The sequence below is a fragment of the Strongylocentrotus purpuratus genome, unplaced genomic scaffold, assembly GCF_000002235.5.
Source record: "Strongylocentrotus purpuratus isolate Spur 01 unplaced genomic scaffold, Spur_5.0 spur5_scaffold_14, whole genome shotgun sequence".
In the NCBI taxonomy this organism is placed as follows: domain Eukaryota; kingdom Metazoa; phylum Echinodermata; class Echinoidea; order Camarodonta; family Strongylocentrotidae; genus Strongylocentrotus; species Strongylocentrotus purpuratus.
Window position 1 is genome coordinate 9,212,209 of NW_022145599.1, and position 25,423 is coordinate 9,237,631.

Genomic DNA, 25,423 nt, shown 5'->3' on the forward strand with positions numbered 1-25,423 from the left:
AAAAAAAAGCTTCCGTCGCGGCAAAGGACTCGGGAGTGAATCCATGCAAGAGTTTCGAATGTGAAGGGGAAACAAAAGCCGTAAAAGCAACCCCTAAAAAATGAATAAGACAAGTTAACATCAGGGGTAATGACATGTATACCCAAATTGTGTTTACCGGGAAGCCCCCCCCCCCCGCCCTCTCGGATCATAGGAATTGAAGCAAAATATAATTTTTCAAAATTATAATAATGAAAATAAACATCACGTACAATTAGGCATACGAATCGAACTTAAACTGTTTGGATCATCGGAAACAATCCTCCTCTTGTAGGGCTATTTTTATTCCATATTTAAAAAAAAAACTTTGTATAGATTTGTATACATCATGTTATATGAATATACGCAATAATGTGCCCATTATAATAAACTTAATGGGATTACAGAGTAGATAAACTTGCCATGCTATTGCATTGTTAAAGAAACAATCTATGAAATTAAAGATTATAAATGTATAGGGAGAATCTTGTCTCGTCATATTGAAAGAGCCTATATGGAGATTTTAAGAGCTATAATAATAATTATTATCCATTTTTTAAAACAGGAATTAATTCCTTAAAAAGCGCCATTAAAGCAACCTGAGCAGGCATGTTAAAGCCGGGGAATACTAATTGTGGAGCGCCAGGAGTTTGAAGTCTGACATTCATGAGCGCTTTATATATACAACAAACCCACTATTATTAATTTTTACTGTAAAATCTTTTACAATGCAAGTGGAGGGAAAAGAAAGTAAATTTCATAATAGCTTTCACCTTAAAATCCTTAAACCTTCTCTGAGTATGCGACCCAGCCCAAGACGAAAATCCAATTGAACACCAATTGAAATTTCAATTAGTTTCAATTGGTTTCAATTTGTTCCAATTGGTCTCAATAGGTTTTAACAGATTTCAATGGGACTTTAATAGGACTTTAGATGGTTTCAATTGGTCCAGATTGGCCTCATTGGACACTTGGCCCCATTGGCCCCATTGGCCTAGGCCCCATTAGACTTTAATGGGTCCCCAATTGGTTTCAATTGGTCCAGATTGGCCCCATTGGACAAATTGGACCCATTGGCCCCATTGGCCTAGGCCCCATTAGACTTTAATGGGTCCCCAATTGGTTTCAATTGGACCAATTGGCCTTAATTTGGACTTCAATTATTGGTCCAATTGAAACCAATTGAAATTCCATTAAAGTCTAATAGGGCCAATTGAAATCAATAGGACCAATGCTAAATAGAAACCAATTGGACCAATAGAAACCATTAGGACCAATAACACCAATAAAAAACAATAGGACCAATAGGACCAATAGAAACCAACAGAAACCAATAGAAACCAACAAATCTAGGCATCTCATGAATATTCATTATCACTTTACACGTGTCACAGAAAAATAAATTTATCATGATTTGTTAAGCAAATTATGACAATGCACATCAATTTTGTGATTTCTATTTTCCTTCGGAAATTATTAACCAATAGAATATTTTGTCTGATCATGTTACAAATACATTCACGTTTTATATATCGATTATATCAGACGCGTACGCAGGATTTTTTCAAGGGGGGGGGGGGGGAGGTATATATTTATTATATGTGTACGAGCCTGTGTCACTGTAAATGTAACTCTTGAATTCACTTCAAATGATCTATGTGATGAAGTTAATGTAAATGAGATTGGAATATACCTAATTGGTAGACAGTTGCCAATATCGATTATGAAGTATCAGTAATTTATCACTGGTTCTTCTAACTGGATAGATTTACCAATTGAATCCCCATTGAATGCCCCATTGAATCCCAATTCAATACCAATTGGCAATTTGGAGTACATGGAAAGTGAAACAATGGGTATTCCCATTAAAACCAATTGCCAGTTGGTTTCAATGGGGACCAATTGCCAATTGGTTTCAATGGGTACCCATTGTTTCACTTTCCATTTACTCCAAATTGCCAATTGGGATTCAATGGGGACATTCAATAGGGATTCAATTGGATTTTCGTCTTGGGAGGGGTCTGTATATATGCCTGACCAAGAAAACGCGTGTAAAGGTTTTAAAAAAAAATAGAGAAGCGGTCCGCGAGGTTGAAAACTGACGTCAATTTTCAAGGAAAAGGGTACACTTTGCTATACGCGTTTAGGGGTATTTTTCTAGATCCAGACCCGAGGTTTTTTTAAGACGGGGCCCTAGTCAGGAAGCCGGTTGTCTATAACTTTCGGTTACGTCAGCTTGCTAATGTAAAAACACATCGAAGCTATTCTTTGCGTACCTACATGGGTACCGGTAGGAAGGAATTCCTTGAAATGCTGTGAGCGTCGAAATCGGCAGCCTAGCATAGCCGGGTAATGTTGGAGCGCCTTGAGGACCTTGCAAGGTCGATACGTGCGCTATATAAGAATCCAATATTATTATTATTATTATGTGACATACTTTACGACCGGGGTTTACGACGATCATCAGCATGGGTGGGATCCCAATTTATTTTAGGAGTACACTTTTGTGAAAATGGCTCATATAAACAAAAACCCTCTCGATTCCTCAGATGAATTTATGAAAACATCCATGCGAAATCCTCATCTTAGGGTGTATTTTGGCCTCAGAAGAAATCCTCGTTTAGGGGGTGTCTGGAAAATCTGTGGTCACGCATGCTTACAGTATTTCTACATGACTGAGGCCTTTGAGGTATGCGGAAAGAAGTATGGCCTGTTTATACCATTATACATTTCAAAATTCCATGCATTGATCACACGTTTGTTTACAATTGAAGTTAAACAAACGCACCACTCTCTTACAAAATATTGATCGGATAATTCTCCTTACCAAACCCCACACTAAATTTTTGAAGAAAAAACAAACAAACCCAAAACATCATTGTACTACGAGTCACTGTCTTATTTAATAACTTCCGGCAAACTCCTTTAAAGAACGCAAAGCAAACTACTAGCTTTTATAAAAAGCATCGATCCAACATAATTATCTTCCCATTGAGTTTTAAAAAGAAACCGAGATTCGTTAATCCTGCTTGTCTTCTTCATCTATTTACCTATGCTATCTCTCTCTCTCTCCTCCTCCTTAAACACATGTATATAGGCCTAACTTGTATTTTTTGGGGTAGTTCAACTCAATTCAATTCGTTTTATTAAACCATTTAAAATTAAAAAAAATCAATATACAAATCATGCATGTATGAAAATTATTAATACAGTATAAATGGTCAGGGTGCCCCTAAAAGCCAATAAACATGAGATACAAAACAAACTTAACTTTTTTTTTTTTTTTAAACACATTAAACACTTAACATACAGGCAAAGGGAAATAGGAAAAGGTGAAGTAAGAAAACGTAGGGAGGAGAGATGAAATTACATGTGTATTTGACATAGGTAATTATTATTGAACGTTTGAGTTTGGTTTTAAAGGAAGTAACATTAATGCTGGAAGTTACATCAGAAGAGAGGGAATTCCATATTCGAGGACTAACAGATTTAAATGCATTAAGAGTTGACTGATTGAGTGCTAATGGATAATGGAATTTAGAGTGGGAACGGGTATTATACTGATGGTAATCGTTATTATACTGAAATAAATTCATTATAATTAAGAGGTGCTAAATTATGTTTCACGTAATACATCAGGATCGCAATTTGGATTTTATGAATATCAAAAATTGTCAATATGTTTAACCTTGCAAATATTGGGCTTGAAGGACCTAAGTAAGGGGAGTTCGAACATAATTATGCGTAAGGCCTTTTTTTGCAGTCTGTGTATAGGGTTCAATTTAGTAGTGCCACAACTTGCCCAAGTAATATTACCATAATAAATATAGAGAAGTAATAAAGAATTATAAAGCATAAATAGGTGCTTTTCAGTAAGGGTACTACGTAATTTAGATAATATACCTATGTTCTTTGACATCTTATTACTTATACAGAAATGGTCTTCCTTAAATGAAAGATTATCATCAACTATAAATCCTAGGAATTTGACAGAGTTAACCAAATTTAAAGTAACATCATTCATTTTTATATGAAAATCTAAACAATTTTGTGATACATGAGGTTTTCGAAAATACATAACATTAGTTTTCTCATGATTAACAATCAATTATTTGTTAGCATCGAACCAATCGGCCATTTTTACATAATTCATTATTGTTTTTTTCTAACAAAAACAAAAAGTTGCTATGGGTTGAAATGATAGTTGTATCGTCTGTAAATAAGACATAATCAAAAAATGAAGATGCTGTACATAAATCATTAATATAAATAAGGAAGAGGAGCGGGCCCAGTATGGAGCCTTGAGGGACCCCTTACTGGGCTGTCGAGTGCTGGGAATTATAATTATTAAATGAAGTATAGTTACGTCGATCAAGTAAGTAGCTCTGAAACCATTCTAATACTGCTCCCATGATACCATGATGGGATAATTTATATAAAAGTATGTTATGGTCTATGAGGTCGAAGGCTTTTGACAAGTCTAAAAATATACCAAATGAGTGATAACTGTTATTGATATTAGTTAAAAGAGTGTTATTTAAATCAATTAATGCATGTTCACAGGAATGTCTTGCCCTGAAGCCACACTGACAATTATTTAATATCTTATTTCTATCCAAATAAGAAATAAATCTTTTATAAACAATTTTGTCCAGGATTTTTGAAAAACATGATAATAATGTAATTGGTCGATAATTGGAAAATAAGTGTTTATCGCCTTTTTTAAATATAGGAATGATCCTTCAATTTTCAGATCATTAGGTACTCCTCCTGAACATAAAGATAAATTAAATATATGGACTAGAGGGGTTAATATGGAATGGATTACTTTTTTTACAACAAAAGTACTGATATCATCAAAGCCAGTGCTATAACTTATTTTTATTTCTTTAACAATTTTGATGATTTCTAATTCATTAGTTGGATAAAAATACATTGATGTTTGACTTGGATTTTTAAGGTAGTGTCTAAATTGTTTTCTAGAATTGTGATGAATTTGTTTTAAGGTATTTGCAGCAATGTTTGAAAAGAATTTTTTTAATTCATTTACTATATCTTCATTTTTATACACTTTTACATTATTTTTCAGAAAATATAATGGAAAGTTTTTTAATTTTTTTTTTACACATTAAATCATTTATAATTTGCTAAACTTTTCTAAGATTGTGCTTATTCTTGGTAAACAAGTCACAATAATAATTTTTACGAGCCGTTCTTAGGATTTCATTTAATTTGTTTCGATATTTCTTATATTTAATTTCAATGGATTTAGTACGTTTTTGGCAAAATAATTTATGTAGACGATTCTTTCTAGTAATACATTCTAACAATCCTTGAGTTACCCAAAGTTTTTTAGCTGAAGACCTTGTATTTGTCTTCTTTACCATTAAACAGTTACCATTAAACATTAGTTTGAATACTTCAGGAAATTATTATATGCATCATCAATATTGTGTACTGATAATATATCAATCCAATCAAATGAGAGTAACTCTTTATTAAAACTATCAATATTTTCTTGGCTAAAACATCTTTCAGTAAAATTCATATTGTCATCAGCTTTAGGATAGGAACTTGTATTACGGGTAATAAAAAATATAGGTAAATGGTCACTTGTATCATTATATAATATTCCAAAGGAAATTTGTTTTTCACAGACATTTGTAAATATATTGTCAATAAGAGTTGTCGAGCCTTGTGTTATTCTCGTCGGTCTGTTAATTAAGTGTGGAAAAGAATTGTTATATATAATATTAACGAAGTTATTAACATTTGCATTTGATGAGGTGTTAAGTAAGTTTATATTCCAGTCACCCATAATGTCCTTCTTTTCATTTAACATTTTATTAAGGCACGTATTTACATCATCTTTAAAATCAGCTATATTTGAACTAGGATCACGATAAATTATTCCGACAATTACATTTTTTCGATTCCATATTTCAATTTCTAGAAAGAGAGAATTTATTCGGATCATCAAGTACAGGGCAGTTAACATCAGGGTCAATATCTGATAAATTATCCTCTTCAGTCGGGTTCATATTCGTACCATATCTTTGAAAAAACACAATGTAATTTGTAATTGATGTCGATTTTGTTGACGGTAATTTTATCTTCTTTTGTATACAGACTTACTAAAAAAATAGCTAGCTGAAAGCGGGTTTTGTAAATTTTATTATCACCGTATTTAAATCAATGAAACAAAACAGAACACTTCGCCTAAATGGACCGTGATTTAACAAAATGCCACTTTTTATCATACTCGTCTTTATATAACACAGATCGAGACCATATGTTAAAGGAAACCGAACCCCAAGTAATAACTTTACTTATTCTGAGAGATTTATTATATTATTGCCCATAAATCTACAAGATTCCCCACCAAAGTGTATGAGAGAGCCAGAGAGGTATAAAACAAAAATAAAGTACAGTTTTTCAGCACGACATGGACATCGCCATTTTCTTGATAATGTGACGTACCATGCGAAGTCGTTTATCAAGTAAATGTATTCAAATTTATGGATGCTTCTTTAGCAGACATGTGTGGTGATGAATTATTTCATTCACCTGCTATTATCCTTTGTACTATAATTGCCAGAACGCAAATTGCATAAATAAGTTAGTGCTCTTCTTGGATGAAGGTTTCTCATAAATGAAATCGATTTGTCAACTCCTATAGTGCAGTATTTAGAAATGAATTTTGTTACAATTGTGCCCCTATTATTCATTTTTCACCTAATATAATTTCTATCATCTCAGTTATTTTTTAATTTTTTTATTGAAAAGTAAAGGTTTCGTTATTGATTTAAAAATTCTTTCTAACTAACTTGGTGCATGATACATGTACAACTTCAACAGGTACGTCACATTTTCAAGAAAATGGCTGCGACCATTATTATGATGAAAGGCATCACATCATGCCAGGAATATCTTCATTTATATATATTTATCTTGTACATTTTCGTAAGGAATATTGTACATCAAAGGGCAGGAATACATCTCATTTTTCATAATACCTAGTAAGTATTATGAAAAAGGAAACCTAAACCCAAAGACTTATTCTTTGGGTTTAGGTTTCCTTTAAGGGCAGAATTTCACGGTCACTGCAGACGGACAATGTAAAGTCGACCTTTCGTCTTTAATATGATTTGTTGGATCAGTTGTGCTCGTGCGCACGATTCGGAACTAATCAACGTTATTCCGAGGGTTGCTTTTACAGGACACGCATAATTGCACACGTACTACGGAATCGCACACGTAAACAGTAAATCGCACACGTAAACAGTAAATCGCACAGATTGCTATCAATAAGCATCAACGCATAGGATTTTATCAGCTAATTTTGTTGGCACGCATGAATATTATCAAAATATGCATCAAGATCTGTAAGTTGCTGCCAGTATGTGCGATTTAACGCGAGATGATTTCCACGGTGGCGCCACGGGATGTAATGAGTCGCAATGCATACCACTGATGACAAGACAACGCCATTCATACGACAGAGCTAGCTCGGGAAACCGCTCATCTGCTATCGCCGATAGCAACGTAATCCGACATCGTCTGCGCAACGACGAAATGCAATCGCCGGATGGCAGTAATAATGGCGGTACCGACAAAGGCGGGACAGAAATCAAACTGAACAGGGAACATAATGACAATCCGGCTTCGAATATGACTGATGCAGACATGGAATCAAGTTGGGATGTGGTGACTATGGCAGACGTTACTTTTAGTGGTGACCAGAGACAAGGTTGTTGCTTGGTCGGGAGTGTCATGACGAAGGTAGGGGAGATGTTACAACCTCGATTAATGGGCAGACTTGGAGAGGTCCCGTCGACTTGGACATTGAAATCAGTCATAGAAAAAGAGATAACAAAATAAAAACCCGCGATATTTTGGAACTGAAATTATGGACAAAGCCTATATTCACGTTGAGTCCGTACGTTGCTATTGATTTGATATCACTGATATTTAACAATCATCAGTTTCAAACCTTCGTTTATACACTGACGAGAATATGAGCCGGTGGTCCGAAGATGATACCGCTGCACATTTTAAGTTTTATCTATTCAAATTGGAAAGCTCGATACTAATTGCAGATGCTATTGGATCTAATTGTATCGTCGGTATGTTTAAGAGACATAGGACTACTTCAGATGCTTTCTTCGCCTTTCTGCAGGCCCGCTCGTCTGCCACACGTGCAACTTTGAATACAAATTGTCACAATTAATTGACAATAATATTGAGCAACACAATGTCTATGCACAAATACCCATTTCCGGTCTTGGGTAGCTCCATGTGTCCGGCGTCGATTAATCCTGCTTCGGAAAAGCCTTTGTTTTATCCATCACAAGGAGATTATTTATGTGGCATAATGTTAATGAATACTGGCTATCAAAACGCTTGGAACCATCAATTTTGTGGGAACGTACAATACCTTTGAGATGAGATGGAAATTGACTCTCGAGTTGGCAAGCTTATACTGACGACAGGATTTTATGCAAAAGTCATCGATCGTTACTGTTTCCTTTCAAGTTTTGGATGGTGATTAAGATTATGGTTAGAGACAATTACGGCGGACACTGTCGCAGAATACCGGGCAGGTTTCTAATTTTGATGTACGTACTTATTATTGGGAAAAGATAAGAAAAGTATCAGCCTTTTTATCAACATTGTCATTGCCATTGAACTCTACGTTTCTAAAGTATTTTTTCAGGAGGAGAATACTCGTTTATGTCTGTGGAGGATTTGCTTTTTTCAGGATGGATGTGGTGTATGTCACAAGATGAAACCATGCATATGATACGCATTTTAGTGTCATATTAAAAGGAGGAACATTGAAACTCTTGACTTAAATAACAAAAACGTACTCCTTTATTTTTTCTCATTTTGGATGCTATGTGTGATAAGTTTAAAAATCATTGATTAGTTTGTAATTAAAAATTAATTTGAAAGTATGGGAATAGTGGTTACGGTAACATTATAAACACTGTATTCCGTCTCAATTCTAACCAGATTTATATGAACACAATCTAGGTTTTCTGCGTACAACAGAAAACCCAAATATGTATTCTTTTATCAATATTTGTCTTCAAACAATTTTTTTTTTTTTTTTTTTGGGGGGGGGGGATTTTTGCAAAGGTGTGTCTTAAATGTCATCCTCTTTCACATTATGATACAATTTAAGTGAAATTTTTTAATCATCAAAACGATTAACAGAGGATATTCTTGTTAGATAAAGCTACATCTAATAGGCCATTTTCGTAATGTAACCAAATTTATACTTAAGTGCTTCGATACGAATAATTTGTTTCATTCACTAGTCACGAATAATTGTATTTCAATAGTCAGAATGCAAATTGCATATTTTATTACGTGTTGTTATTGGTAGGGCAATCCATAATGTTTTTCCTAATTAAGCAACAACTATATGTATGCAATTTGAATTCTGACTATTGAGAAACATTTATTTGTATTAGGTGAATGAAATAATTCGTATATATCGAGGCGCTTTACAAAGGCATATAATGTTATACATAATGTGACATTACGGGTTGGCCTATTAATCTCTACATGCGAACCATTTTACGGATATTCACACTACAAATAACGCTTATTCATGTCAAGAAACTCGGGCTCTTTGTATTTTTTTCTTCTGTGATATTTTGTATTTGTCCACTGTGATAATAACCACCTCCCACATTGGTTCTTATCAGAAAACCTTTTCGCCTCTTCACTCGGTTTCTCCCCTATATTGCTCTGTAGATTATGTCAGATTCTCTCATATTCTTAATGTCTCTTGTCTCTCCCTTTTTGACTGTGAACTTTGTAAATCATATTACACTTGTTTTTCAAATCACTACGCACAGAATTGTTCTGAAAGGGAAAAAGAAATGGAATTGATAAGATTATTCATAACTGTTTGAGCGAAGTAAAACTAATGGCATATCATATCACTCTTTGTTCCGAGTTGTAATTGCTGATGTTTTTTAATGTTATGTTTAGGTTTTGTCAAATTGCGTAATATAATTTAAAAGTCTTGTAAAGCATCTTTATATTCATTTTGTATAGAATCCAAACTAATGTTGCAATAAATGAATGAATGAATTAAATAAATTCATTACTGAAATACAAGATTTTTTATTATTCTATGGACAACAACATTTAATCTTAAATCTTTAAAAAAAAGTTTTTTAATCCTCAAGTTGATCTGAAGTTTCTATGGTTGCGAAAATACCACCGCATACGCAGTAAAATGTTGAGGATCGGATCTGCGAATTACTTGTCTCAAAATTTCAAGCGGCTTGTTCATGCAATCAAAACTAACGTTTATTTCATATGGGGAGGATTCGTATGAAACAAAACAGTCCAAAATATCAAGAAAAGTTCTCAACATGACCCACCTATAATTATAATCTTATAAAATCATGAGACTTGGAAACCATCGTGAGGAGGGTTTCGTTCAGAAATTTCTCGTCCACCCATTTACATGCATTTCAAAGCGATGACCTTAATAGTCTATCAAATTCCAGTGTCAGTCTAGGGAACAAATTCTAATTTATTAGTAATGTTGATGATCAATTCTTTGGATGTATTAAACATGTACTCTTTATAGGGCCTACCTTATAACTTATTAGGCAAGCTTTCATCCACCTAATCTGGACTTTGAATTCTTCACACAGTTTCTTGTTATCTACTGCCTCGAGACAAAGCGAAGATAAGTTCAGAAGGTTGATAATCTTTTAAAGGACATATCTATTGTCCCTTAGCAATGGAAATTCGCGATCGTTGCATGCATGGCATGGTTACATCAATATAAATTCATCATTCATAATAAAAGGGCCCACAATCATAAGTATAAAGCAGTAAACATATGAGTTGAAAAACAGAGGTCAAAGAAAACCTCACCCCAAAATAAGTGCAGGTATGCTGAAAGATGAGATGCATTCCTGCACGTTGATGCACAATATTCATTACAAAAGTGTACAAAAGATAAATGAAGATATTCTTGGCATGATGTATTGCCTTTTAGAATTACAGGGGTGCAGCCATTTTCTTGATAATGGCGAACTTGTACATCATGCACGAACAGCACGAAGCTTTAGTTGGAAAGACTTTTCAATTCAACAACAATACCTTTACTTTTCACTGGGGAAAAAAATCATAGCTAAGAAGGTAAAAAATTATATTTGGTGAAAAATTTAATTATATGGGGGAACAATATTATTGTAACAACATTCAGTGTAAACGACTAAGTAGGCCTACAGTACGTCACGTTATCAAGAAAATGGCGATGCCCGCATGTACGTGTTGAGAAAGTGTACATTCTGCTGATAATATCTTGCTCTATAACAGTCCTTCTTATACATTTTGGTGGAATGTCGTAGATCAAAGGGCATGAATACCGTGAAGGATTTTCCCATTGAATTTAAAGGGATTATTCCACTGAATAGGAGTTCTTGCTGTTTATTCAGGCTATTTACTGTCACCTCTAAGACCATGGACCTATTACGGATGGACATTCATCGTTTTCTTAACGAATTTATTGTGATTGTCTCCGTCAATGTCGTATCAATAACATTCCGTACATGTTTCTTCTCTTTGATCTCATCATGGTCAGCGCCAAAAAGCCGGGACAGAATCAAGATAGTGATTTTACACATATATACATGCGCAGAAGATAGTAACTCGCTTAAATCGTGGAAAATCGATGTGCAGTTCTGGCTTATAATCGGAAATTGTTGTTCCGTGTACTGTAAATGTATTTTATTTTGAAAAACATGTTAATATTACCAGATAGAGGTTATTTTTGGATTTTTTGGTTGTGATTCAAAATCCAGTTTCCACCTATTTCCTCATAATATTCCAGAGTTACAATGCACAGGGCTGATACAGAGCATGGCCTTCTAATTGTTTTATACGGTCATATGTGTGTGCGAAAGTTTGCGAATCAGTAATAATACATTATAATATCACCAAAATCGTCTGCTTTTCATCTTTGCTGCTCCCCATTGGGGATGCTTTCATTTAAGACGCACTATACAGAGCACACCATCCAAACAAAACCCAAGAGAGGGAAACTGCTCCTTTGTCAATGACCGAAAATGCTTACGCAGTCGTTATTGTTAAAACAGCTGAATGTTCTCATTAAGATGCACATAATCAGAAGGCGGCGACTATCATTGGATCAAAGAAAGAATCACGTGGAATGTCCATCCGTAATAGGTCCATGGTTTGATATAGACCATTATAAGAACTATAGTAACAATTGGTATATAACGGAAGGGGGGGGGGGGGGGGGGGCGGGGCGACAACCTTTCCTAAACCGTGTCGCCATCGTTCTAAATATGAGAACCTTTTATTTTGCATGTTTGGAAATTTCCTCAAGCTCATCGCCCCATCGGTAAATTTTCGACAACTTGTTTTTAAAAATGTAGGCTTACAATAATACTAAAAGTCTTGTCACTATTTATTGGAATTCAATTTTGAGTGTTTTGGGGGCCGGTGCTTGGGGAAAAGGTCTAAAAAATGTCCGAAATCTGACATTTCTGGTACAATTTCTAACGAGGGTAATGCGCTTGGAGAAAATTGGTTTAAAAAACATTCATATTTTCTACACTATTGGTGTACCTTTGAGAATTTAGCCTATCATTAATGCTGGTCCTTTACTACTCTGGCACTTATTCATATAATGATTCATTCGATATTCGCATTCAGCTCGCTTATTGAATGTGCTCGTGTAACGGTAAACATGTATTTCTATTATTTGGTACCACAGCACGATACTTTACATTGACCAAATACACCTTAGGTTATGCATCGTTGTGTGTACCCACGTGATTTTGGACCTAGTAAATACACTCATCACAAAGAAAAGACAACTTCAGTTTGTTGGGCATATTGTGAGAAGAGAAGCCACACAAAACAAGGAAACTGACATGAAGGGAGAGAGAAGCAGAGGGCCGAAGACTGCGCATCGAATACATAGATAAGTTTGTTGAGCAGACTGGTACCAGAAGCAACGTCACATTGCAAAATACCAGTGCTAAGTGATAGAAGTAGATGGAAAGCCTTGGTCCCCAAGGAGGTCCCCAAGAAACAGACAATGCACATAGCAAGCAAATCAAATACACTCAGCAAAAAGAAGGGAAAAAAGAAAAGTGGAAACTCTTTATGGTGTAAAATTTTCATATGAATCGTCAAGAAAATATAATAAAATATAATATTAAAGGTACTATGTCCCATTTGCAGCCAACATTGAATTCTGTAGAACTTTCAAGGAATTATGAATATGTCGCGTATGTCCTATCTGTGAAATTTAAACGTTAGCAGTGTCCTAGTACTTAGATTATGCAATGAACCCGTTTACTTTCTAGACTTTACTGTCAGACACTACTGAGTGACTGACTGACTTTTTGTTTTGCTTTTGGTAATATCATACATAAATGAGCTGTAAAGGGTACATCTACATTTGTCTACATCAATAACCCACTTCTTGTAATTGCCAAAATTAAACTGATTGAATCTTTGCGCAGCACAGAATGTACGAACATTCGGTACAAAGGTCTGAACACTAGACTAAAATACTAAAATGATTGCAATCACTAAAGTGGATTCGACAACTAATATGCTCGTTTTTTCCCCACTAAAAGATATTTTCAAGCCCTTTTGTTTTGAGGGAAGTTCTGAATTAGTATTATCTTTCAAATGCCATTGGAATTTAATCTTTTCATTGCTTGGCCTGCAAATGGGATTATTACCTTTAAAGGAACATTTATGCTCTACCAACATCAATTAATATCCAGTTTTGAACTTGCACGCTTGGATGGGCATATTCATTTAACCGTTAGAACATATGATTTAAAAAATGCAGAATTAGAGAAGTTACCAATCGCATTTTAATTACCATGTACATATATGAGATCGGCCTATTCTTGTTTAAAAGTGAAAACAAAGAATAGGAAACAAGGAGGATCTAGCTCTGGATATAAACTGTAGTCTCATTTTTGAGATCCCCCCCCCCATTTTTGTTCTATCATTTTTGCAATTTTCTGCCAGAGACCCATTTATTGTTAATTGGCTATTAAGTACAAGGGTCTTAAAATCTAATTAAACGACCGCGATCGCTATATTTGCTTCGACAACTAATGGTCTTTATTTTCCCACCAAACAACGTCAAGCCCTTTTGTACCGAGGGAAGTTCAAAATTACTAGCATTATTTTTCAAATGCCATTGGAATTTAATCTTTTCATTTTTTTGGCCTGCAAATGGGACATAGTACCTTTAGTAATCTTCTATGCAAAGATGGTAGAAATGAAGAGAGAGGGAAACAGAAGAAAAGATCATGATTTCAAAGATGGTAAGAGAATAAGTGATCAATATAGAACGAGAGAGAGGAACATATGCCAATGAGAAATGAAGGAAATGTTTTGATTACTGGTAAAAAGAAAAATATGCCAGATCTTTCCTGAAGTGTATAAGTTTGCCATGCATCACAGGTTACCGGTATAAGACATATAGGGCCGAGATAACCAGGCGTTAGTAAAACTAGGTTTACTGCTTTGTCAAAGGGCACTAGTGCATCGACTTGGATTTGAACCCGGGACCTCCCAGTTACAGGACCATTGCTACACCACTGAGCCTTCGCACCACAACTAAATAAATAATCTATCAACATTACCAAAGTAGTCAAATAGACCACTTTTGTAATATAATCAAATTTAAATGCACAAATCTTTGTTAAGTGCCTCGATAAAAATTATTTAATTGACCTAATTGTGACTATTTTAATAGTCAGAATCAGATTGCATACATTAATTGCTGCTAGGTAGGACAACGTTATGGCTTGTCCTACCTAACAACACGTAATATATGCAATTTGCATTCTGACTATTAAAATACAATTATTCGTAACAGATGCATGAAGTCATTTGTAACAAGGCACTTGTATCAAATTAAATTTGATTAAATTACGAAAATGTCATATTCTTAATAAATCAGACAGCAATACAGGTAGTTATCTTAATCTACTATATTTCACATTTTTATTAACAATGTATCGTGTACATCATATACAAAGAATATAATACTCCAAAATAATGTTGGATAAATGGGTTTAAACAAAAAAAATACCATCTATATAGTGCAGGACGATTCTGCAAATACATACACATAATTGATTACATATAATGTATTCCCAACCTAAATTTTATTCTAAATTCAATTTACCATGAAAAAATGTTGGCCACAATGTTAAATTAATTTTCTTAATAAGAAACAATACATGAAATATTCTAACTGGTAGTGCTTATTGTAGTACAGAGTTCCATTTGTTCAGCGACAGCTTGAAGCCTATCTGCACTAGTTTGGCCAGGAGGGATTAGACCTCCCTGCATGGTTACTGACAGGCGATTATCTCATCAAATCAGCTCTCAATTAACAGAAGAAAAAGGGGACCATGGGAGACCAATAGTGACCGCTAAGGCATTGTTTGCTATAAAGAGGGCATAAGTAGCTATAAGTAGATCAGTCAGGCTTCAAAGCATATGTTCAATTCTAATGTAATCTTGCTTAGAGCATGGAATGAAATAAAGGCTCTAGCTTTCCCTGGGTAACAAAAGAAAAAAAAAACATGCTGAAACAGCTATTGCATTTGGGAAAGGATTACAAACTAATTTAACATGGACATGGGTGTCGATCTGTCATTGATACCTGGGGGGGGGGGGGGATGATCTATTCATTCATCCCCCCTGATGAATAGGTATTACGTAAGGATCGACACCCATGAACATGGACATTATCTTGACCATATTAATGGATGGGGGCAAGGAAACTTAATCAGATTTACATCAACAATTTTATTTTATTTTATTTTATTTTACATTACTGGTATTTGATTCTTGTCTCATATTTCTATCAATACAGTATATATATTTCTTTACCTTCACCATGATTTGGTCATTCCTGAAGTGGTTAGATTAAACTTACAAATCCTTTTATGCCACAAAAATAATATCAATGTACCTCATTGTATTCATCAAGGGATAGATATAACAAAGGCTTCACGATTATCTGACTGTTCCAAGTGCAAGATCTATCTATACTGCTGATAAGAGGGTTGCACAGAGGCGAAGAAAGTAACCAAATTGTTGTTTAAAAGCTTAGAAGAAAATATCATTGGAGCATAGAGTTCCAATATCTAATACTGAATCTCAACTGCAATGATATGATACAACCAAAGGTAAAATGAATTTTAAAGGCTCTTCTTTGGCAACAGCTAAAAAGACCTTTGAAATTAGTGAAAGAACCACAAGCTATGAAAAAACATTGTTATTAACTTAACCCACTTCCTCAATTGATAAGTGCTGCTATTGTAGAATTGAACAGATTAATTGTTTTTTTCGTTATGGGTAAGAGGAATAATGTTCTTATTATGAAGACCATATGGGCAACTTGTTCACAAAAATATTAAAATGTAATCAAGTTAAATTGTATGTACCAGTACACAAGATGATACAGTTATTACACAACTAAAAATAGTACTTCAGTTTCTTCATTACCGAATGATCACATTTACCAGGTCATAATATTGCACAAAATATAGTTTTTTTTTCTTCAAAAACCAGGAAGTAAAAAGGAGCAGCACAAGTGCTATTAAAATGATCAAGAAAAGACCATCCTCAATCTGCAAGAAACTAGCTCACATGATGATTTCCAGTATAACCCCATTGTGTTTGTACACATGTATTATCACTACATGAATTATCTTTGAACCACTATTGACTTGCACATCACATGTTCCTTTTAGCAGGGCTCACACCTTTCAAAGCACACCGCTTTTTTGCAGCTTCCCTTGTTATGTTTCTTTTAATTATTGTATGACTTTACCTTTTGATGTATGTTTAATACAACAAATAAATAAATGAACTGAATTAATTGTGAGACTGCTTTATGCAAACTTTCACTGATGGTGCAGTATGCATTGATTTAGAGCATCAAAGCAACCTACTGCTACTTTCTCTGTATAACTCAGGCCCAATTTCATGGACCTGACCCGGGCAAACGGCTGCTATTTGAAGAACCAGAAGACCCAAATGCATTGATTTTCCAAACCGAAGCCATCCATTCATATTCAACATAAAGGCATGCTATTTGTCAAAATTGGAAAATAGGAGAATGGACAACCCAAGCCACTCTCATCTTCTGTGCATTACAAAGTTTTCATCATTAACATTGCATAATACCCCTGGAAGTTCCCTAAATTGTTATCCATACAAAGCAGTCAACTCTGGCTTTCCTGGTATACAAAATGTTCAATCGTCACTGACTGATCTCTTGTGTGAAGGGGTACGTCACAGGATTGTTTGGGAATACATACAAATGCTGAACATTCCTTGTGGCTTCATCTTCAATGAGGAGGCGTGATAGCTCAGTCAGTAGAGCAGTGGTCTTGTAATCCGGTGACCCAGGTTCAAAACCAAGTCGATGCGCTAGTGCCCTTTGGTAAGGCATTAATCCTCTTTACCAGGTCCCTCGGAGAGGACCTAAAGGCGTCGGCCGTCTGGTTGCTTACTTACAAGCATTTATGCTTTCTTAGCAGTCAGGTAAAAAAATAACAACCAACCAACCAACCACATGTGAAGTCTGGTAAGTGGCAAGCCAGCCAGAGTGGTAGGATTAAAACCAAGACGTATTTCAAGGATACTGTCCAACAATAAAATGTCATTTTCAGTTTGATCTTCCGGTGTTCTGCTCCCTGATGAAATGCAAGAGATGCTAGTCGGAATCAGAATTAGGCATTGGGGTTTTACCGAGGAATAAAAAAGGTGAAACGTTCTTCTTGGTTTCATCTTCCGAATGAAGAGGGTGATCGGAATCCCGGAGAGATGCAAGCTGCACTGGTTGGTGTGAGACCGAGGGGTATATCTTTGTCGACGGATTCATACTGCATGAACTCCTCCTCGTCTTCAGAATCATCCACCTGTGTGAAGAAGAAGAAGTGAGAGAGAAAGAGAGAGAAGGGGGAGAAGAGGGGGAGAAAGAGAGAGAGAGAGAGATGGGAGGAAGAGAGAGAGAGAGAGAGAGAGAGAGAGAGAGATGGGGAGGAAGAGAGAGAGAGAGAGATGGGAGGAAGAGAGAGAGAGAAAGAGATGGGAGGGAGGGAGAGAGAGAGAGATGGGAGGAAGAAAGAGAGAGAGAGAGAGATGGGGAGGAAGTGAGAGAGAGAGAGAGAGAGATGGGAAGAAGAGAGAGAGAGAGAGAGAGAGAGAGAGAGATGGGAGGAAGAGAGAGAGAGAGAGAGAGAGAGAGATGGGAGGAAGAGGGAGAGAGAGATGGGGAGGAAGAGAGAGAGAGAGAGAGAGAGAGAGAGATGGGGAGGAAGAGAGAGAGAGAGAGAGAGAGAGATGGGGAGGAAGAGAGAGGAGAGAGAGAGAGATGGGAGGAAGAGAGAGAGAGAGAGATGTATGTTAAAGAGAATGAAAGACAGGAAAGGAGAAGACAGAGAAAAAGTGGGAGAAACCAAAAGACAGAGGCAGAATACCAAGAGAATGATAGGAGGAGAAAACAAGAGAAAGAAAGAAAAAAACAACACAAGAGATGTAGAGAATAAGGGAGGTAACAAAAAAATGACTTTAAAATTGTGTTAAAAATCAACTTTCTCATTCCAACAATAAAACAGTCATGAAAATTACTTAGGCCTAACTATATGTAAATCGTATAGGGGAACAAATCTGGCACCCATTCCCCTAATATTATGAAACAAATGGCAATTTTTTCATTATGAGTATGAGAAAAATATCTGGCCTGTTTAAGTCTTACATCAAATAAATAGGTAGAGAACCAAAAAAAATTCCATGAAAAAAACAATATTGGTGCAAAGTAATCATAATATTATTCTGATTCCAGAAAACCATGTCTGCAATACCACAATTATTTCTCTATGAAGAAAAGAAACAGCAAAGTGATATTTGCATATTACTATCTGTGCCGTACACAAAGCAAGAGTTGTGGGGTATTCAACAGCTCACCAAATACCAGCACAAAAACCTAAGTCAGAATAGAAACTAATACCAAGTGAATTCATAAGGGATGAATGTCATCCACACCTGCATAAAAGCTGTGAATAAAGTGATGTTTATACCTGAAGACTACAAGTCTATGACAGATAAACTGACATCATCTATACAATATGTCATTAATTTTATTACACAGAGTAATTCAATAGAGATACTGCAGAGAAGTTGTGAAACCTTAACTCACATAACATACGTGGGTCTAGGAAATATTCTGTCAAATCAAGTTTGTAAACACCAATACAGTTCATTCAACTTGGACTGTTTCAAGGAAGGTGGGTTTTTTACTTACATGTTTATTTCTTTCTATAGTATGGGCAAGTGCAATTACTTTTTTTTTACGAGGGCTCTTTTCAGATTTTCCCTTAAAAAAATAGCCCCCCTTAATTATTTTGCGGTGGCTATTTTGGAGCTCAGGGGGGCTTTTTTTTTTTAAAGGTTGTATTTTTTTTAAACGCGGTTTTACCTAATTAAATTCCAAGCAAAGGCAAATATAGATACAATTGTAGCGTACATATGTCATGTAGAGTATTGCAGACATTCATTTACCCATGATTTATTCACTTTGTGTTAAACGTGTGGCTTTATGATTTACATATACATGTAACTAAAACTTGTCAAAAGGAGTGTTTTGTTTAACTGTTTGTTTTTCATATCCTAAGAAAATATTATCACTGACACGCGGGCTAGGAATTAATTTTTTTATGGGGGCTACTTTTCCCCATTGCCTAAAAAAAACCAAGGGGCTACTTCCTTAAAGCCATATTGTAAGCTGTAACAATAAGTTGTGTTTTTCCTTAGCCATCATACTACTAGCGACCAAATTGGTAGGTAATATGTTATTTAGTCTTTTTTTCTGTCCCAAATTTAATTGTTATCATGGACAATGCAATCCCATTAAAAAAAAAAGTAGACCAACTCCCTTTAAAATTGTGTTATTTAGACCATTTATAACCATTAAATGTGAGTAAATATTTTTACTGTTGTCCCACATACCGATGTAGGATCTATTTGTTATGCCGAAACATGCAAAATCATGGCCTTATTTTTTTTTATAGACTCTAATTCTAAAGGCCAAGCCAAAGCTAGTTTCATTTCGTAGACAGAAATTGATGTCATCATCACTCATGACAATTGGCCTGGCATCGATCGTATATAAATAATTTAATTTAATTAAACAGCTGTAAGAAAGATTCTGAGGAGTAGGAACATCCTTTATATATTTATTTACGGTTTTTTATAACAAAATTCAATTTCTGTGTACGAAACTTGCTTTATACCGATTTTACAGGAAAAAATCTGGCATTGATTTTGCACGTTTCGTTATTACAAATATATCAATATGTGGGACAACAGTAAAAATATACTCGCATTTAATGGTTTTAACTTATAAATAACACAATTTTAGACGGAATAACATTTTTTTAATGGGATTGCATTGTCCATGATAAAAATTAGGGCCAGAAAAAAGACTAAATAAACATATTACGTACCAATTTGGTCGCTAGCAGTTGAGCTCTCGTCACTCGCAAATACTTATTTGCTTCATACAAGGAGCGTGCGGGCGCGCACTGGAGCTTAGCTAGTACGTTTCTGTGTATTGTGAACGTGTGCGAACTGCGTATGCATTCATACTGTGCACGAAACTACATCGGGGCCGGTGGCCTGTCCGGCCGCCGGGAGCTTAGGCGCAGGCAGGCGGATACCGCTGTAGATCTAGTTACAGTAGGTACGACCGCCGATCCGCTGCAACTCACACAACTTTTAAAATGTTGATGGAAGTTTCTAGTTTTGGAGTTGGTAGTTGGAACGGAGATTTCACTCAGACACATCAATAAATTGGTTTATTAATTCATAGGGAATATCAATTTATGGCGGGGGCGATTTTTCAAGATATATTGATTTTTTTTCGCCCTCGTCTTGATTTTTACCGTGGCGATTTCAGAGGTTTAGAGGGCGAATCGCCCGTCGCCACCGTGTATTTTTTTCGTTGTATGTAACCAAGTATTATTGAGTTGGATTATGGAACTGTGGACATAAATTGACATAGAATATATCATTTTATTTGATGTTTTGTCCGACAAAACCTTTGGAATGGCTGTCAGCTTGACGCAGCCATCAGATATGTACCGAAATCTTAGATGCCGTTGGTAACATATAGGAAAAAATAGCTTGGACTTGCCCTTAAATAATTTGCTTGTTATAAATCGTGAGCTGTATAAATTGTCTCAAGAATATGTTTTACACAACCAATTCAATATTCCGTGAAAAAATGAGGCAGAGACACTTGAATACCACAGGGAAAAAATTAACATTTATTTTGGCTACTTTTCAACCCTGCCTGCATGAAAATAACATTCTAAAATTTGTTTTGCATTGAACTCTATGCAAATTTAAGGGGGCTCTTTTCTGATTTTCGGGGGCTCTTTTGGGCATTTAGGGGGCTATTTCGCCCTGAGCCCCCATGTATTTTTTTCACTGGAATACCGCCTCCACCACCAATATGGGCCGAGGTGTAGTATTCCACTCGCCTTGTAAGAAAATTCCACAGGAGGGTCAACTAATGTTGCTGGTCGTTTCATAGAGAGATATGAGTGTTATAGTCTGGTCATCAAGGGCAGACTGGTCTGTCTGTTACACAGATCCAGGAATTGACCTCGAGCCGTGATTGTTTTGAACGGTGTTGATTACGGTCAGGTGTCTCCAGGTGTACATTATCAGATTTTTGTTCACACAAACACACCCACCCACACACATAGAAACAAGCACCAACTCACTCCACATACACCTACCATCTTCTTTCTTAAGGTTTGTCATTTTGTTTTCTTTTCTTTTTTTTTTAATGTTACCAGGGGGGTGTTTCACAAATGTCAAACTAAAGTCCAAGTTGGACTTAAAAATTATGGAGAGCCATTTGTTGCCTTAAAATGAAATATATTCAAAAGTGAAATATCAAGTATTTTGGACTTTTTTTAAACTCCACATAAAGAACATGAAATCTCCTTGATAATAGAAAATATGAATGGTTTGAATCAACATTTTATGCCTTTTAAAATAACTTTAACAAAAATATTTTCATAGATGCTAATGGCTTTCCATAATTCTTAAGTTCAACTTAGAGATAAGTTCAACTTGGTATTTTTGTGAAACACCGCCCAGTACTGTCTAAAGCTACATTATTTATCACTACCCAGCTATATTTTGGTTTTGAAAACCACTTGTTCGTCTGCACATACACTCCTGTGTGTAGAGCCTAAGGAGCGAGACAGAAGAGAGCAATGCCTGTGACAAAACAAGGCAATACAGTGCGGAGCCAATGGTGGTTTTCCTATTTCACGATGACGCACCTCCTCTACAATTTAATGTTCCACACATAAAATTCAAAGTGCTGGTGCCCATTTAGTTACATAAAAATACATTATAATCAAATTTCAAGGAACAGCTTTCAAGCTTATTACAAATTGACAGAGTCTATGATGTGCAAGCAACTGCATTCTTTGTTTTTAACTGAATTCATTTGGAGGAAGAAATAAATAATAACTACTAAGAGAATTACAATCAAGTTCAAACTTACAGCTGGCTCTAAGCCTGAGAAGTCGGGCTTACATCCTTCCCAATGTCTGTATAGTTTTTCAATGTCAACACCAGATCTAAGGAAAATAAAGACAAACGAGGCACAAATTTTTACAATGCAGTGAAAGAACTTAAGATCGCTAAGAGAAAGAGACTACTTTGTGTTAAATAAAAGTTTTTAAATTCAAATCAAAATAAAAGGATGATTGATGTTACAAATACGACAAATGAAATGCAATAGATATTGATGAAGCTTTGTGTCTATCACTCATAGTTTGCTCTGATGACTGTGTGACAGAAAGCTTTAGAACGTCTCTAATTAATTTTAAAATGGTAAAAAACAGGGGCGATAGTGAGCACTAAAAAAAGGAAAAGAAAGGTTTTTTCCCTCACCCCCCCCTCAACCACGCCCCCCTTGAGCAAAAAGAAAGGAGGGATTTGGGGAAAAATGGCATCTAACAACATTCCCCCCTTTTTGAGGAAGAAAAATTGGGAAATAATAGGGAAAAATCAGGAAAATCTGGATAAAATCGGTAAGGAAAAAAAAATTGGGGAAACCGATTTAAATCGGGTTTTTATCAGGACTGAAAAAATAAAGTGGAGGAAAAAAAAAAAAAAATTTGAAGAAAAAAGGTAACGCTACTTACTGGGGGAGGACGTAAGGATCAAATGGGAAGAAAGAGTCCAGAGGGTTTCCTGGCGTTGCCATGGCACCTGAACCAAATGTGTTGAGTTTGAAAACAGGCAGCTTGGAACGGGCATTGTGCTCCATCACTGTGTAACAAAAGGCCACTTGGAATTTCCTAAAAAACATAAAAGTAATATAGCTAGGTAAAATTGGTGTAAAATATATAGCAAATATTTGTCATATGTATTCATTTTAGTAAATGAAATGCTGATGCTAGACAATGACGTTTCATAAACCACCCAAAATTGCAAGTATCATTTGAACATTATCTAATGTAAAAAAAATAAAGGGATAATGAAACTATGATCATCAACATAGTCATAAATAATTCAAAAACCCATACACAAGCACTTGCTTTATGTTTATAGCATGAAAATGCGTTTATAGCATGAACATGCATTTATATACAGGATGTTGCCCTGATTGATATTACATCTTGATACAACAACAACAAAAATTTGAATAAAATTCATGGGAGTGGATTAGCACTGAAAAAAAAAAAAAAACCAAGAAAATTGCACTAGAGCTGCTGTAAACAACATCTCATTTCGCAAACTTACCGCTGGTTCCACATGCTCCATTAAGTCTGAAACTTTTCAGCCCTCTTGTAATAATAAAAACTGTTTCGAATAAACCGATTTACCAGTTACAACCAACCAATATGCTCTACAGGATTATTATTACCTCAGTCACTGGATTAAATTATTATTCTGCACATTACATCACACATTCTCCACTCCTTAGGGAGCATTCCAGCTATTGACCCTAGTGCAATCACATTAAGGGGTTGACGTTCATAAGGCTAATTGCTCTTTTTGTTAACCCCACATTCCCATAAAATTGTGTTTGCTCCTTCCCTTTGTATTTTTCTTGTATTCGATATTTTATCTGTATACAAAATGTGTCATGTTTGTATGTTTTAGTTTTGTTTATGGAGAATGAAATAAATGAAATGAAATGAAATGACATTGACCTTCTACTGGGTACCCATTCAGCACTTGGGCGGAGAGGAGCCATGAAGATAAATAATTGAAACTCTTGTTAAATTAAGACGGCTCATGGAGTACAGTAAGCACTCACCTCGCAAGAGTTGCAAAGATGTTGACAACAGAGGGCAGGCACACCTTGAGGGGGTTCAGACGGCAGGTGACGACCCGCTCCAAGTTGAGGCTCATGATGTAGTGAAGACCTTTGTTATTCTCTAAGAGCTGCTTGTGACGATAGACAAAGATGTAGAGAACAGCCTGAAGAGGAGAGAGGTGGAAGATGAGTTCTAGAGTGAAAATTCTCCCACAATCCAACAAGAACAATTTTCCAATAAACTTTACATTGGATTTCAAAATGTTCAACTAAATGAAAATGTTAGATGGCAATTTTGGCACAATTAAACTTTGCCAGTGTATTGTGGACAGTGAGGAACCACTTGTCTACCCAGTGCTTGATATAAGGCCAAACATACTTCAAATTTTGGCCAATGAAACAAGAGCACAGTTAACCTGAAAAGTTTTTTTCCTTTTTGTTTGCACTTTCTTTTTGTTTTTTCAAATCTTTTTTTCCCCTCTCATCAAATGCCAAACTAAAGCTAGAGATGTATCAAAGAGGATGCCAATTAGTGTTGCCCAGATAGCCTGAAACAGCATCTGGCATTGAAAAGCCTGAAACAGGCAGATGCAAGGCCCTGAATTCAGGCAAAATTTCTGAAAACTAGCATCCCTGATAAAATGTGATTATTTTTGTTTTCATATAAATGTGGGGCTAAGGGAATTTACATTCGGATTGTGAATAACTAACATCTACATCTGATCAATAGAATGCACTTCATAAAAATAAATTACTTTCTTTTGTTGTACAGTGAAACCTGTCTGTAAAGACAACCCAAGGGAGACAAGAAAGTGGTCTTTATAGGCAGGTGGTCTTTATGTACAGACTCCTTAAGTACATGTTTCAATGAGAAACCATTTTCAAGGGAAATATAAATATGGTCTTCGGAGACAAGTAATCTGTTCTATACAGGTGGTCACTAAAGCAGGTTTGACTGTAGTTGCCCAAGGCTCTTGGTCTTCCACATCA

At 35.5% G+C, this 25,423-nt stretch overlaps 1 protein-coding gene across 1 annotated transcript in view; it reads right to left on the reverse strand.

The window, feature by feature from the left end:
- Positions 1–17,556: 17,556 nt before the first annotated feature.
- Positions 17,557–25,423, reverse strand: part of LOC578942 (RNA polymerase I-specific transcription initiation factor RRN3) — a 52,471-nt gene continuing 44,604 nt past the window's right edge. The window contains exons 14-17 of the mRNA XM_030984145.1: positions 24,434–24,597; positions 23,313–23,468; positions 22,667–22,742; positions 17,557–17,999 (exon numbers count right to left, since the gene is read on the reverse strand). Of these exons, the coding sequence (XP_030840005.1) occupies positions 17,865–17,999; positions 22,667–22,742; positions 23,313–23,468; positions 24,434–24,597 (531 nt within the window). The 3' untranslated portion in view covers positions 17,557–17,864. The remainder of the gene's footprint in view (positions 18,000–22,666; positions 22,743–23,312; positions 23,469–24,433; positions 24,598–25,423) is intronic.